Genomic DNA, 12,279 nt, shown 5'->3' on the forward strand with positions numbered 1-12,279 from the left:
CTGTGGCCCCGCAACTTGTAACTTGAACCCCTAGTCCTCCTTGTACACAACTCTGCGCCCCATTCATGCTGCCCTGTCATGTCCCCACCTCGTTGCTCATTCCCTTGTGTACCCGTCTATGTGTCCCCCTGCCCCACCCAGGAGACCGAGCGGCAGCGCAACATGCTGCGCGGCTTCCTCTCCCGCATGTCGGGCAGCACCGGCTTCCAGCTGATCAACGTCACCAACGCGCCCATCCAGCTGGAGTACGTGGGCTTCCAGAACCGCCTGGTCAACCGCGTGTCGCTGATCAACACGCTGTGGCGGCACTACTCCTGGATTGCCATCGCGCAAGCGCGCAAGGTGCTGGGCGGCGCCGGCCCCGCCATCGCCGCCATCCCCGCCTCCATCATCTGGGCCAGCCTGGCGCTGGTGGACCTGGGGCAGGACGTGGCGGCCAAGCGCGTGGGGCCGCTGCAGGTGCCCATGCGCATCGGCTACGTGATGTGCACGCTCTCCGGACAGGTGCGGCCGCTCTGCCAACGCGCGGAAGTGATTACGCATGTTGCAAGGCAGGCTTCCTTCTCCACCATTGCCGCCATATGCTGTTGCTTTACTCGCGTCCTGGCACCGCCCGCAGATCATTGGTGTGATGAGCCGCACCATGTGCACGTTCATGGGGCTGCTGCCGCCGCGCTTCTCCATCGACACCGCCCAGTTGTCGGACAGCGAGGCGGCGCGGCGCTTCACCGTCAAGCCGCAGACGGTGGTGGACGCCGCCTACCTGGGCCAGCGCGACATCCTCATGGGGCTCATGGCGGGCGTGTTCGGCTACGTCCACGACGTCGGCGCAGGTGCGGGCCGGTTTCGGTATGGATTGGGCCAGGGGTGCGGCTGGGAGGGGCGTAGCCTAAGGCACATGGCTGCTGCGGCTCCTGGTGTCTAGTACCTGAGCACGCTCCTTCGCTCAACGCAGGGAGCCGCTGGCAAGGCGGCATGGCGCCTTTGGGCGTGACGGTGGGCCTGTTGAAGGCCACGCTGGGTCTGGCGATGCGCCCCGCCGCCGGCTGTATCGAGGCCACCAGCAAATTCATGCAGGGTATTGGGCTGCTGTGCCTGGGCAAGCGCGGCATCCAGGGCAAGCTGGTGCGCCGCGTGCAGGCGCCCGGCGTGGCCATCACGGACGTGGTGCAGGCGGCGCGGCAGAGCGTGGCGCACGAGGCGTACCAGTCAGCGCTCATCGCGGCGTGGCAGGTGCGAGCATGCGATGTTTTACTTTCGCCTTTCAACTTACACTGGATGCGGACAGCTCTTGCGCGTGTGTGTTTCGGTGCATTGGCCACCTGATGTGATCGGGCTGTCCTTGGCAGTTCTCACCACACCTCCGGCGCCCAACCTGTGCGCAGGTGGCGCTTCCCGCCATCTCGTCCGCGCTGGCGGGGGACACGGTGATCGACGTGGTGGCGGCGCGCCCCACGCGCGTGGTGCTGCTCACCAACACCCACCTGGCCTACATCTACGCACGCCGCCACGCCGCTTCCTCCTCTGGCTCTGGTGCTGGCGCCAGCAGCAGCCGCGCCGACACGGGCGGGCTGTTGGTGACGTACCGCGTCAAGTGGATCCTGCGCAATGACCACATCGACAACATCCGCGGCCTGGAGCGCGGCTACACCATCTCGGTGGAGTACCACCAGCCCGTCAAGCTGGGCAAGCTCAGCCTCAAGCTGCCGCTGCGCAAGGGCATGCGCACGTCCACAGCGGAGGGCCACAAGAACCTCATCTTCCGGCTCAACCGCCACATCGGCCACAGCAGCAGCGGCTCGCGCAACTTTGGCTCGCTGGCCGCGGGCACGGCCGCCTCCGCCGGCGCGCCGGTGGATGTGCAGGACCTCAGCATCATGGCGCCCATGCCGCTGATCGAGGTGATACCGAGCGGTGTGGCGCCGCGGGCAGGTGGACAGGGCTCTGCAGCAGCCAGGCCGGTGCCGCTGGGCCTGGGCAGCGTGAGGGCGCTAAACCGCGTCAGCACGACCGGCGGCCCACGCCTGGGGCGAGCTTTTACGCCGTCGCCCAGCATGCCGCGAATGAACTGAATGCATGAGCGCCGCAGTGGGCCAAAGCAAAAGCTGTTTAAGCAGGACGGCAGTGGCTGGACATGCGAATGAGAGCGTGGGGGCAGCTGCTGTCAGGGGCCACTCGCTTGGCCCTGGTTGGGTTTTCATGGGGATTGCATGGGGGTCTTTAGAGCCTACAGCGCACACACCAACCGTGTTGCAATATTGCCTAGAATGTGTACTGCGTCAATATCTGTGTGAACGTGTGCGAGCTGTTGTGTGTATCTATCTTCACTGGTGTACATCCAGTTGCGGCGCACCGTCAGGCACTACACTGAGACCAGAGCACGTGTTGGCACTGGTGGCCGTGGTTGGCTGGGAGATTGAGTGTAGGCAGGAGGCTGCACTTGTAGGGCCGCAGGAATCATAGCAATACAGAAGACATTACGAGCCCGGGTGATGCAGAACAGCTGTGAAAGTAGGAAAAGACATCGGATCGCATTCGGATGACGCAAAATTTGATGATGAGATCGCCAGTGGTACAGCTCACCCTCGCCGGCGATGTCACTATGTACGGCCGACATAGTTTGCATGTGTGGCGAGACTGTGATCGCCGTGTCTGATCATGGGTCGCCAAGAGCTCTTCGCAACTGCCATGAACTGTGGTACCCGGAAGCATTTGTGGGCGTGCCCACAACGCGTTGAGAGATGTAAATCCTGTCAAGGGAGTCCCCGAATCCTGAATCCCCTCATGAAGAAAGGTGGTCTTCCTTCGCAAGGGAAACGTGGGTTGAGCCCACGCCACGTCCCCAGTCTGAGGCCGCAAGCGTCTACCTCATCTCCCGGACATAGCCGGGGTCAGTAAGTCGGTTCGTATGGCACGGCCCGCCATGCGTCCAGCCATGTCCTACTGCCAAGAAGGGAGTTCCCGGAATCCCTTCCACCTTAATGTGTGCCACTCGCAGTTTGTGCAAGTATTGAGTTGTGTGCCGACCCATGCACGCATGCGCGCACGCACTAACAGGCCTGATCCTGGGGCTTCGCTGCGCTCGGGGGGCTCAGCCCAAAAACTTCATTGCACGGTGTGAGTTTGGGGCCTGAAGCTTGCAAGACGCCAAGATGCAGCGCACAACGGCTGACACTTCACACTTGTATCACGGTACCAGTCGGGACCAACCCGGTCTCACCCGCTGGGGGGCCACCATCTAGAATCGCAGTCACCCTGGCCCACACTTCTAGTTGTGCCAACAGTCCGACAAGAACCTGACCTATCCCCCACGCTGTGCTGAACACCGCTGCGCACTACGGTACTCACTACTGAGTGACGCCGGGGGTTGTTGGTGTACACTCACTGCCAGGCCCCGACTCTAGTAGCAACACAGCACGGTAGCCCACAGTCCCATCACAGCTGCACGACAGGAAGCGCCAAGCACGAATGTAGGCAGCAGGCACCTTCATAGATACCTCACAAACTCGTAACAATACCGTCAGCTATGCACTGCATGGCAGATGGTGCACTGCGTGTTTCCTGCCCTCGTGCCCTCCAACAGGCTTGGGAACAGGCCATGGGCACACAAGACATAAACACACACAAATACGCCCTGCCGTTCACATCCTGCCATATTTTTGCCCTGTGCCGGACAGCCGCTACTAGCGCGGTACCCCTTGCGGCTTGGCTACAGCCCTGCAAAGCGCAAAGTATCTCTAAATCGCAACGGCTGCTAAGACTGCCATGTCCTCCGTGCTTCACAGGCTACTCAAGGTTGTTAAAGACCCAACGATATTTTAACCCACTGCAACACATGCATCTAGCTGTCACTGTCCTGAGTCGCCGGAACGTAATCTGCCCCCTCCTCCTCATTCCCAGGAGCGTCATCTTGGCGCGCACCTGGCGGCTGTGTGCGGCCGCCATCCAGCGGGTCGTCCTCGTCATCCGACGCCGCCGCAAATACGCCTCTCCACGGCGTGACGTGGCGCTGCGGTGGTGGCACTCCTTCCGGTTCCGGCGGCCCACGTGCCTGCACGTCACGGCATTCACTTTAAAAACCCACACTCAATAACGACAGCGCTGGCCCCAATGCAGCTTAGCACGGCCGACTGCCTACATGGTAGGCACACACCTCCCCCTTCGATGCAAGCCCTCACCTGGAAATCTACCGCTGGCGTTGTGCCAGCTTGCGGCTCTGGCCCGGCCGCCTGCAGGGGCGTCAGACCGCCGCGCGGCAGCGTCGCCGGCGCAGTGAGACCGCCCGCAGCGCCGGGCATCGGCGCAGTCGCCAGCGGGCCCTGCTGCGTTTGGTCGGGCGCCGGCACGGGCTGTTGTGATGCCAGGCCGTTATTCCCTCCACTCGGCGCGGCGCCACCCTGCGACGCACGCTGCTGGGCATTCATCTTGTTCACCGCCTCCCGGACTTGGTCGACGCGGGCAGACCGAGGCCGGACTACCACGCCGCAGCGCTGCATATCGGAGCGGTTCGCGCGCGTGTCGATTTCCAACTTGACCTTGAAGGGCTGGCCGCTCTGCGGCGGCGCGCCCTTAAACTGCTGCGCGCCATAGACCGCCACTATCGGCTGCCGGCTTAGGACGCGATGCATCTCACGAGCAATGGCCTCCTCCCTGCAGGCCAGAGGACCAGCCACACGGCAAGTTGGGCAGTGGCAAGCAGTGCTACCGACGTGACGCAGGCGTGGCGGGGTATGTCGGTCATGTGAAAAAACGAGGGGGCACGCCAACGGCCTGGTTGAGTACGAATTTGGCGGCTTACCCGAGCACGTACAGCAGGACTCGTGGCGGCCCCGACAGAGAGCCATCCATCAGCGTGGCAACAACACAAAAGTGCTGGCTCAACTTGCTTATGGCGCTGCACGCGCTGACACGTGCCAGCAGCGGCGGGACGTCCAAGGCGGCGCTCCCCGACTGCTCCTGCTCTTGGCCCTGCTCCTGCTGGCGCATGTTGTCGTACCACGCCGGCAAGTCCGCAAACGCAACCGCCGCCTGCAGCATGGCCTTGTACTCCTCACTGCCTGCGTCCATGGCCCGCCCCGTCGCGTACACGAGCGGCACGGTGGAGGCCTCACGGTCGCCAGCTGAGCCGCCGCTGCTGCGGCCGCCTCCCGCAGCGCCAGACACAGCGCCGCCGCCACCACCGCGACCACCACCGCCGCCGCCACCACCAGCTCCTGCTTGTGCTGCGCGTTCCGGCGGGCCTGGCGCCTGGCGCTTGCGCTTGTGCACGTGCTCCGGGTCCGCGCCAGCTGCCGACGGCTGAGATGATGAACCCGTCATAGCCGTGATGGCGGCCGGCCGCTCCTGCTGCTGCGCCCGCTGCTGCTGCGCCTGGGGCCCTCGCGCTTGAGCCGCGGGTTGCGCTCGCGAGTGCTCCACCTGCGACGCCTGTAGCGCATGCTGGGGTTGACGCGGCTGCTGCGGCCGCTGCGGCTGCCGTGGGCCTTGCGCCGCCGACGGCAGCACGCCCGGCTGGGTTGAGGGATGTGGCTGTTGTTGGGAGGCCAGGAGCTGGGACTGCAGCGGCTGCCCCGCCTGCTGTAAGTGCTGCGGCTGCTGAGGCCGCTGTGGCGGCGGCTGGGGCGCCCCATGCTGCTGGGCGGCCGTCTGAGGCTGATGCTGCTGCCTTATGAACTTGCTGAGACCCGCCTTCTGGCTATGGTCCAGTTGCACGGCGCTCGACGAGTACTGTTGAAGGAGAGTCCACATGCACCGCGTGGGTGGCCACATATACTGGCGGCCTGTTGTCACAGCAGCATTACGTCAGCTCAAGTACAACCAAATTCGAATGGACGGTTGTACACATCACTGGCGTCGCAAGCCTCTCGCGTCAAACGCAGCTCCGCACTGACCCCACCTTCCGTGCCGCACTCCTCGGCCAGGCGTGCCAGGCACCCGAGCGCCGTCGTCGACAGCCGGACCGCCTCGTCCGCACCCTCTTGGTGCGGCGGCCGGCCCGCCAGCTTGGACACGTGCGGCGAGCTGCAGGCGCGCAGCTCGTTGCGCACCGCCTGCCACTCCTCCGCGGGCGCAGGGAAGCCGGCGCAGCTGCTGAGCCGGCTCAGCACCTCCCTGCGGTGCTCGGCCTGGGGTGGAAACGCCGCGGTCAGGACAGCGCTCTGGGCGCTGGCCCCGTCCGGCCGCAGCCACACCACACTGCACTCCACGCACACGCGCAGCAGCAGGCCCAGGGTGCAGCCCACGGCGGCGCGGAGCGGGCCGCGGGGAGCCGCCTCCATGCACTGCAGAGGACTCGACCTGCACGTGCCCACACGAATGACTCCTTCGGCTAGAACTGAGCTTGGCCCTACCACTCCACCACAGTCGTGCCGAGTCGACAGCGACTGACGAGTGTAACAAGCAGTGCACCTTTGCGCTCGCCCGCGGTACACTTACTCGATGTGGACCGAGCCCTTCTCCGTCTTGCCGGCCTGCTCCTGTGAGGCCAACAGGCCGTTCTCCGCAGCCAGCTTCATCACGTCCGCCGCCGCCTCCAGCACCGCGCCCACCAGCCGCAGCGACAGCCGCCGCCTGCTGAGCGCGTCGCCCGCCGACTGCGGCTGCGTGGGTTGCGTGGCGGCTGTGCCCACCTCGCCATCCACCACCAGCAGCTGCTGCGCCAGCAGCTGTCCCCGCACCTCGCATAGCGCCTCCGCCACCAGGCACAGCAGCGCGGGCATCAGCCTGGGGCAGCGATGTTGAGGGGACTTGAGGCTTAGCAATGGTCGGTGCACACAAGGTTTACGAGAGCGGAGGCGGCAAACATGTCCCGCACGGATAGCACGCCTGCACCCCGGTACTGCGCATGACATACGTATGAAGTGTACACGGGCATGCATGCTGAAGTCGGCTTCGCCAGGCCCCACCTTTCGGCCACGTCCGTCTGCCTAAGCTCGGGCTGCCTCAGCAGCTCCCGCAGCCACCCGAGCGCGTTCGTCCCGTACCGCACCAGCGCCGTCTTCAGGTGCGCCCCCAGCCCCGCCTTGCAGTAGTGCCGCACTGCGCCCGTCACGCAGCGGTGCAGCGCGCGGGCCGCGCTGTCACGCGCTGCAGAGATGGCTGGCGCAGCGTCAGCCGCGTCGAGTGGCGCCAGCTGCTGGGCCGCGGCCCTCGCTGCCAGCAGCCGCAGCTTTGCGGCCTTGGCGTGCTCGGGGGTGCCCTCAGCGCCCGGCAGCTCAGTCACGACGGAGCAGAGCAATACGAGGCACCTGCGCAGGTAATTGCGGCGCAACGTTTATGCAGCAGGGGAGGGTCGTCCATGCAAGTGTCCAGGGTCGCCAAAACCAGATGGAGGTAAGAAGGCAAGTGCCCAACACGCAGCCCCCTTGCCTTGTCTGGACGGAGCTCTTGCCCTGCAGCGGCGTCAGGTCGGCGCGGCTGTCGAACACGTGTGTCAGCACGCTCCACAGCTCCGCCATCAGGCCGCCGCTGCTCCGCCTCCGCAGCGCCTCATGCCAGCGCAGCACTGCAGCGGCTGCGCCCACCAGTGACGCACACCGGGCATGTGTCAGTGCTGTCGCGCAGCGGTGCCCGGGGCCAGCCGACGATCCAGTGGTCCCCGTGCAGTCTAGCAAACCTTGCCTGCCCGCCACCCACCATCACAGCCAGCGTGGAAGGTCAGGCTGGCCACGTCCTCCACCACCATGGCCGCCGCCGCCTCCAGCAGCCGCACGGCGCCCTGAGCCCGCTCCCAGCGCGCCGCGTCCGGCCGCCCCGTGCCGCCACCCAGCAGCACACCACCCAGCGCCGCGTGCAGGTCCAGGGAGCCACCCGCACACGCGGCCTGCGCCGCCATGGCCACACTCGTCATGTGCCGGTGCGCCTGCAGCGTGGCAGCGCTGAGCGGCGTGGGGTCCTTGCCCGCGCCGTCGCCCGTGGCGGGGCTGGCGGCGGCGTCGCCGCGCCGTAGCTCTTCGTTCAGGTGGTGCACGGATGTGTCGAGGCCGTCTAGCAGCGCCAGCAGCTGACTGCTGCGCTGTTGCGCCTCCAGGGCCGGGAGCTGCTGCCGCTGCTGCGCCAGGGCCGAGAGAGCTGCGAGCACCTGCTCCGCCACCGCCTCGCTGCGGCCGCAGATGTCGGCTGCAGCGGCCTCGGGGCTGGCAATGGCAATGGCACTGCTTGCAGAGAAGCAGCAGAAAAGAGCCCGGGCCTCCGGCGCGCGCAGCAGCTCGGCCGTCAACAGCTGAAGCATGGCGCGGTCGCTGCCGCCCTCCATCGCGAGCCGCAGCCACACCTGTACACAACAAGACATGCGGAACGGACCACAACGGGCGCAATGCTTCCAGTAACTCGCAGCGGCAAAGCGGGCTGTGACGAGCAACAGAGCCCAGCAGCCCTACTCACCCCCAACAGACCCAGCTGCTCCTTGGTGGGTCCGGCGCGGGCCGGCAGCAGCGCGCCAGCCACCAGGTCGGTCCGCCGCAGCGCCACTAGGCCGCGGGCGGCGCTGGCCAGCAGTGCCACTGCCAGCATGCGCTGGTGTGGCTCCAGCCGGCTCTCCCATACCTGTACAGGGAAAGGGATGCATGGGCTCGCACTATGAGTAAGCAGCGTGCATTCCTACCAGTGCTAACTCACTTGCCAGTCTTGACTATCGGCGGCAGGCATCTTCAACACTGCATGTTTGGGAGCATGCTGCTGGTATCATCGACAGATCTCACCCGCCGGAGGAAGGCGCTGGACCCGCCGCCCACAAACCCCACGGCCGCCGCTGCCGCCGCCTCGATGCGGTCCCATGAGCCCAGGGTGGCCTTCTGCACGTGCGAGGTGCTGGGCTGGTTGTTGGCGTGCTGGGTCAGTGCGTGCAGGAAGCCCAGCAGCGGCACTGCGTAGTCGCGACAGGGTGCTTGCTGCGCACAGGGTGAGGTGGGAGGCACAGGGACGCAATGCGTGACAAGGTGCTGGGCATGCATTCGGGCCAAGGGGATCGCTGTGTGACAGCGTATGCGCAGGAGTGCGTGCCATGCCGAAAGTGAGCGTACCGGCGTGATGGCATGCACGGAGAGGTCGACCGGCGCGTTGTAATCATAGTACAGGAGTCGCTCCACCGCCACCTGCAGCTGCGAGCCCACCACCAGCTCATACGCGCCCCGCGCACCGCCATGCCCCACAGCCGCTGCAGTTGGAGAGTCGGCAGTAGTCACCCCAAACGGCACGGCTGCCGCCACGGTACCATTACCGCCAGATTGCGGCAACGGTTGTTGGCAGTGCTGCTGCAGCGCCAGCACCTGCACTGCGGTGCTGAGCAGCAACAGCTTGTCATTGCGGCAGGCATCTCGCGTCCGGTCCGGCTGCAGCAGCGCCTGCACCGCCGCCGGCTGCAGCAGCACCTCCGCCAGCGACCGGCCCACGGCCCGGACCAGCACCTGGCGGGCAGGCGGGCGTGCAAGCGGCGCGGTCGGTGGTGGTCACTAACGTAAGGAGAGGCCAGGAGATGCACGGTTTGCGTGACAAAGAGGAACAAGCGCGCCAGCACTGTTGCCACTTCGTGCCCGGCAATCAAGTGGGGCGCGCCTCACCGTGAGCTGCTTGCACAGCTTGCCGAGCACGTGGCGCTGCTCGGCGGCCAGGCGGCTGAACATCATGTCCCGGTAGCCGCTGCTGGTGGGGTTGGAGGTGGTGGCGTCACACCACTGCAGGCCGCCCAACTGCAGGTGGCGCCGGGCACGGCGGGAGAGAGCCGAAGAGTGGTCGTCACACCAGACGCATGTCAAGTAAAATGGCACGCCACGGACGGAACGAAACAGCAGCGGCAGCAGCACAGCCTGCTTCTACGGCAAGAGCGAACTGACGCCCTGCAAGGCAATACCCCATGCACAGCTGTTCGTATGGGTCAGGCCTGCGGGGAGCGATCGTGGCTACCGGCGGCCGCACCTGGCACGGCCCCAGCAGGCGCAGGCGGCGGACCTCCATCGTCAGGTCCGCCACCTCGCTCATCTCCGCCACCAGCTGCGACTGCTGCTGCAGCCAACCCGCCAGCCGCTGCAGCGAAAGACTCAGAACCTCCTGCCAGCTGTCAGAGGCCCCGCCGCTGCGGCCGCCGCGGCCGCCGCGGCCGCAGTCACCACCAGCTCCTGGGCTGCCGGCTCCGCCGCCGCGGCCGCCACAGCCGCGCAGCCGCTCCGCCGCCAGCTGCGACAGCTTGACACAGCCGCTGATGAGGATGTCACGTGCGGCCGCGTCGCACCTGCAAGTTTCCATCGAAACCAGCCGGTCAAGCGGTTCCAGCGGCCACACAAGTGCCGCATCTCCCGCACCCAAGCCTGCAAGGTGCGCGGCGCTGGGCTAAGGCACAGCCGACAATCTGCTCACCGGTCGAAGTCTGCAAAGGACGACTTGCACACCAGGTAATCGACCGCATCCAGGGCCGCGCCCGCCACTCCGGCGCCCTGCGGGCTGGGCAGCTCCGCTACCTGCAGCAGCAGCAGCTCCACCGCCGCCTTGAGCTGTGTGTGGTTGGTCACCTGCTGGTTGCCGCTGGGTGAGCAGCCTTGCATGCCCGCATCCCCCGGTGAGCCTGCATAGCCATAAGCACAAGCACAAGCACGCGCATTACACGGCAGCGCCCTGAACAGGTGGAGCATTACGGTGACCCCCAGGGCATGAATACACAGGACCCGCCTTGCCCGTGCCGAACTTATGCGCCGCATCTCCCGCATTGGCCTTCCCAGTCCCGCTACCGTGCACACGCAGCGGCTCACCCTGTGCCGGGTAGTTGGACACAGCCGCCCGGTCCACCAGCAGCCGCTTCAGCTGCTCCAGCGCCTGCCGCAGCAGTGCATGCCACTCCTCCAGCCACTCGCCCCAGTCGTCGCCAGGCAGTCCCCCCGCCGCCGCCATGCGGCACAGGTCACTGCCAATGCGCTGCAGGCTGTGCAGCAGCTCCGTGTAGGGCGCGCCCTCTGGCGGCGGCTCCTGCGACAGCCGCGGCAGCGCGTCGGGGCTCTGCCATGTCGCTGCCGACGCCGCAAGCTGCTCCTTGCCGGCCCTCCATTCCCCGCCGGCCACGCCCACCGGGCTTCCCGCCACCTCCAGCATCTGCACGTCCCATAGAAAGCTGCCGCCAGCTCGCTCCGGGCCTGTCGGCAAGGCGCCGGTCTGCTGCTGGGCCCCAGCGCCCGCCCCGCCTGGAACCGTGTCACGCCCCCGCTTGCACGCCGGTGGTTGCCCCACAGCGCCGGGCGGGCGGGTGTACCAGGGTGGCGCCGGCAGGCCGCCGAAGCCGCCCGGCCCCTCGAGTCGGCTGAATGGAAAGATCTTGGGCGCCTGCCGCCGTGCCCGTGTGCTGGGATGCGGCGGCTGCCGCTGATGATGTTGTTGATGCTGGTTCGCGGGTTGCTGAGGGTTGGGCTGCAGTGGCTGCGGCTGTGGCTGCGGTGGTTGGGCCGGGACGGGCGGAGGCGGAGCGCCTTTGGTTGCCAGAATACCTAAGCCTAGGTGTTGGGCTCGAGGGGCACTGGGTGGTGGTGGCGGGGCAGCTGGCAGAGCGTTAACCGGGAGTGTGCCAGCACCACAGCCTACTGCCACTGCTGGTGGTTGTGCTGCCAAAGCGACTTCAGGCTGATGTGGGTCCAGTTGGCCTCCGGCACCCACGGTGGCTGGGCCAGCGTCTGCCGTCAGCTCCTCCTCCTCCGTGCGCAGAAACCTTAGCCATGGAACGTGTGATCGCCTATATCGCTGTCGTGCATCGTGTTGGGCATCGTTTGCTGCTGCTGGCGACAGCGGGCCACTCCCGGGCGTTGGGGAAGTGGGCCCGCCGTTTGGGAGAGCGCCGTCCCACGCAGCGCCGAGAGGCGCGCTCGGTACAAGTAGCCCTGCATACATGACATGATAAGATAAAGAAGAAAGGATTGTAGTGTGACGAAGTAGCATACGCGTTCACCGAGATAAAAATAATCGGTGTTGCCGACGAGTTTGCCTTACCTGGCTGCACTCCAGCTTCAGCTACCAATTCATCAAAGTCAAAAGACGCTATGTTCTCCCAGTCAGGCGCAAAAGACCCCATCGCGCCAAAGTAACTTGCACTCGCGCCAAAGTTATATGACGCCCTCGCGGGCTGCAATGCTTTGATCTGGTCCATACTACATCTTCCAGCTAGTTTGCCTGCGAAGCGGGGGCATACGTTTGCGAGCGAGAAAGTTTGGAATAGAAAGACAGCTTTGAGCAGCCAGGCCTGCGGGTTCTGTAAACAATTATCTCAGGCACACAGCATGTAGCGTAGGCGAAAGAATATGTTCAATT

At 65.8% G+C, this 12,279-nt stretch overlaps 2 protein-coding genes across 2 annotated transcripts in view; one reads left to right on the forward strand and one right to left on the reverse strand.

Annotated features, from left to right (window-relative positions):
* The window catches only part of CHLRE_10g441650v5 (uncharacterized protein), a 33,109-nt gene extending 30,350 nt beyond the window's left edge, over positions 1-2,759 (forward strand). The window contains exons 53-56 of the mRNA XM_043066806.1: positions 142-504; positions 620-833; positions 956-1,233; positions 1,386-2,759. Of these exons, the coding sequence (XP_042920203.1) occupies positions 142-504; positions 620-833; positions 956-1,233; positions 1,386-2,072 (1,542 nt within the window). The 3' untranslated portion in view covers positions 2,073-2,759. The remainder of the gene's footprint in view (positions 1-141; positions 505-619; positions 834-955; positions 1,234-1,385) is intronic.
* Positions 2,760-2,894: 135 nt separating this feature from the next.
* Positions 2,895-12,230, reverse strand: CHLRE_10g441700v5 (uncharacterized protein). The gene is made up of 17 exons (XM_043066807.1): positions 11,962-12,230; positions 11,684-11,852; positions 10,740-11,409; positions 10,351-10,555; positions 9,913-10,225; positions 9,558-9,686; positions 9,021-9,404; positions 8,700-8,888; positions 8,383-8,544; positions 7,636-8,272; positions 7,369-7,513; positions 6,906-7,247; positions 6,436-6,723; positions 5,897-6,297; positions 4,799-5,780; positions 4,179-4,650; positions 2,895-4,051 (listed from the first exon to the last, which is right to left on the reverse strand). Exons 2-17 carry the CDS (start codon positions 11,690-11,692, stop codon positions 3,842-3,844), a joined length of 5,538 nt encoding a protein of 1,845 aa, XP_042920204.1. The 5' UTR covers positions 11,693-11,852; positions 11,962-12,230; the 3' UTR covers positions 2,895-3,841.
* Positions 12,231-12,279: the final 49 nt, after the last annotated feature.

This window comes from Chlamydomonas reinhardtii, chromosome 10 (assembly GCF_000002595.2).
Source record: "Chlamydomonas reinhardtii strain CC-503 cw92 mt+ chromosome 10, whole genome shotgun sequence".
Classification (NCBI taxonomy): Eukaryota; Viridiplantae; Chlorophyta; class Chlorophyceae; order Chlamydomonadales; family Chlamydomonadaceae; genus Chlamydomonas; species Chlamydomonas reinhardtii.

Coding starts and splice junctions, on each gene's coding strand:
- CHLRE_10g441700v5 (XM_043066807.1), bottom strand. Junction 10,226..10,350: donor TCCTTTGCAGACTTCGACCG/GTGAGCAGATTG, acceptor GGAAACTTGCAG/GTGCGACGCGGCCGCACGTG. Junction 9,687..9,912: donor GCCTGCTGGGGCCGTGCCAG/GTGCGGCCGCCG, acceptor CGCCACCTGCAG/TTGGGCGGCCTGCAGTGGTG.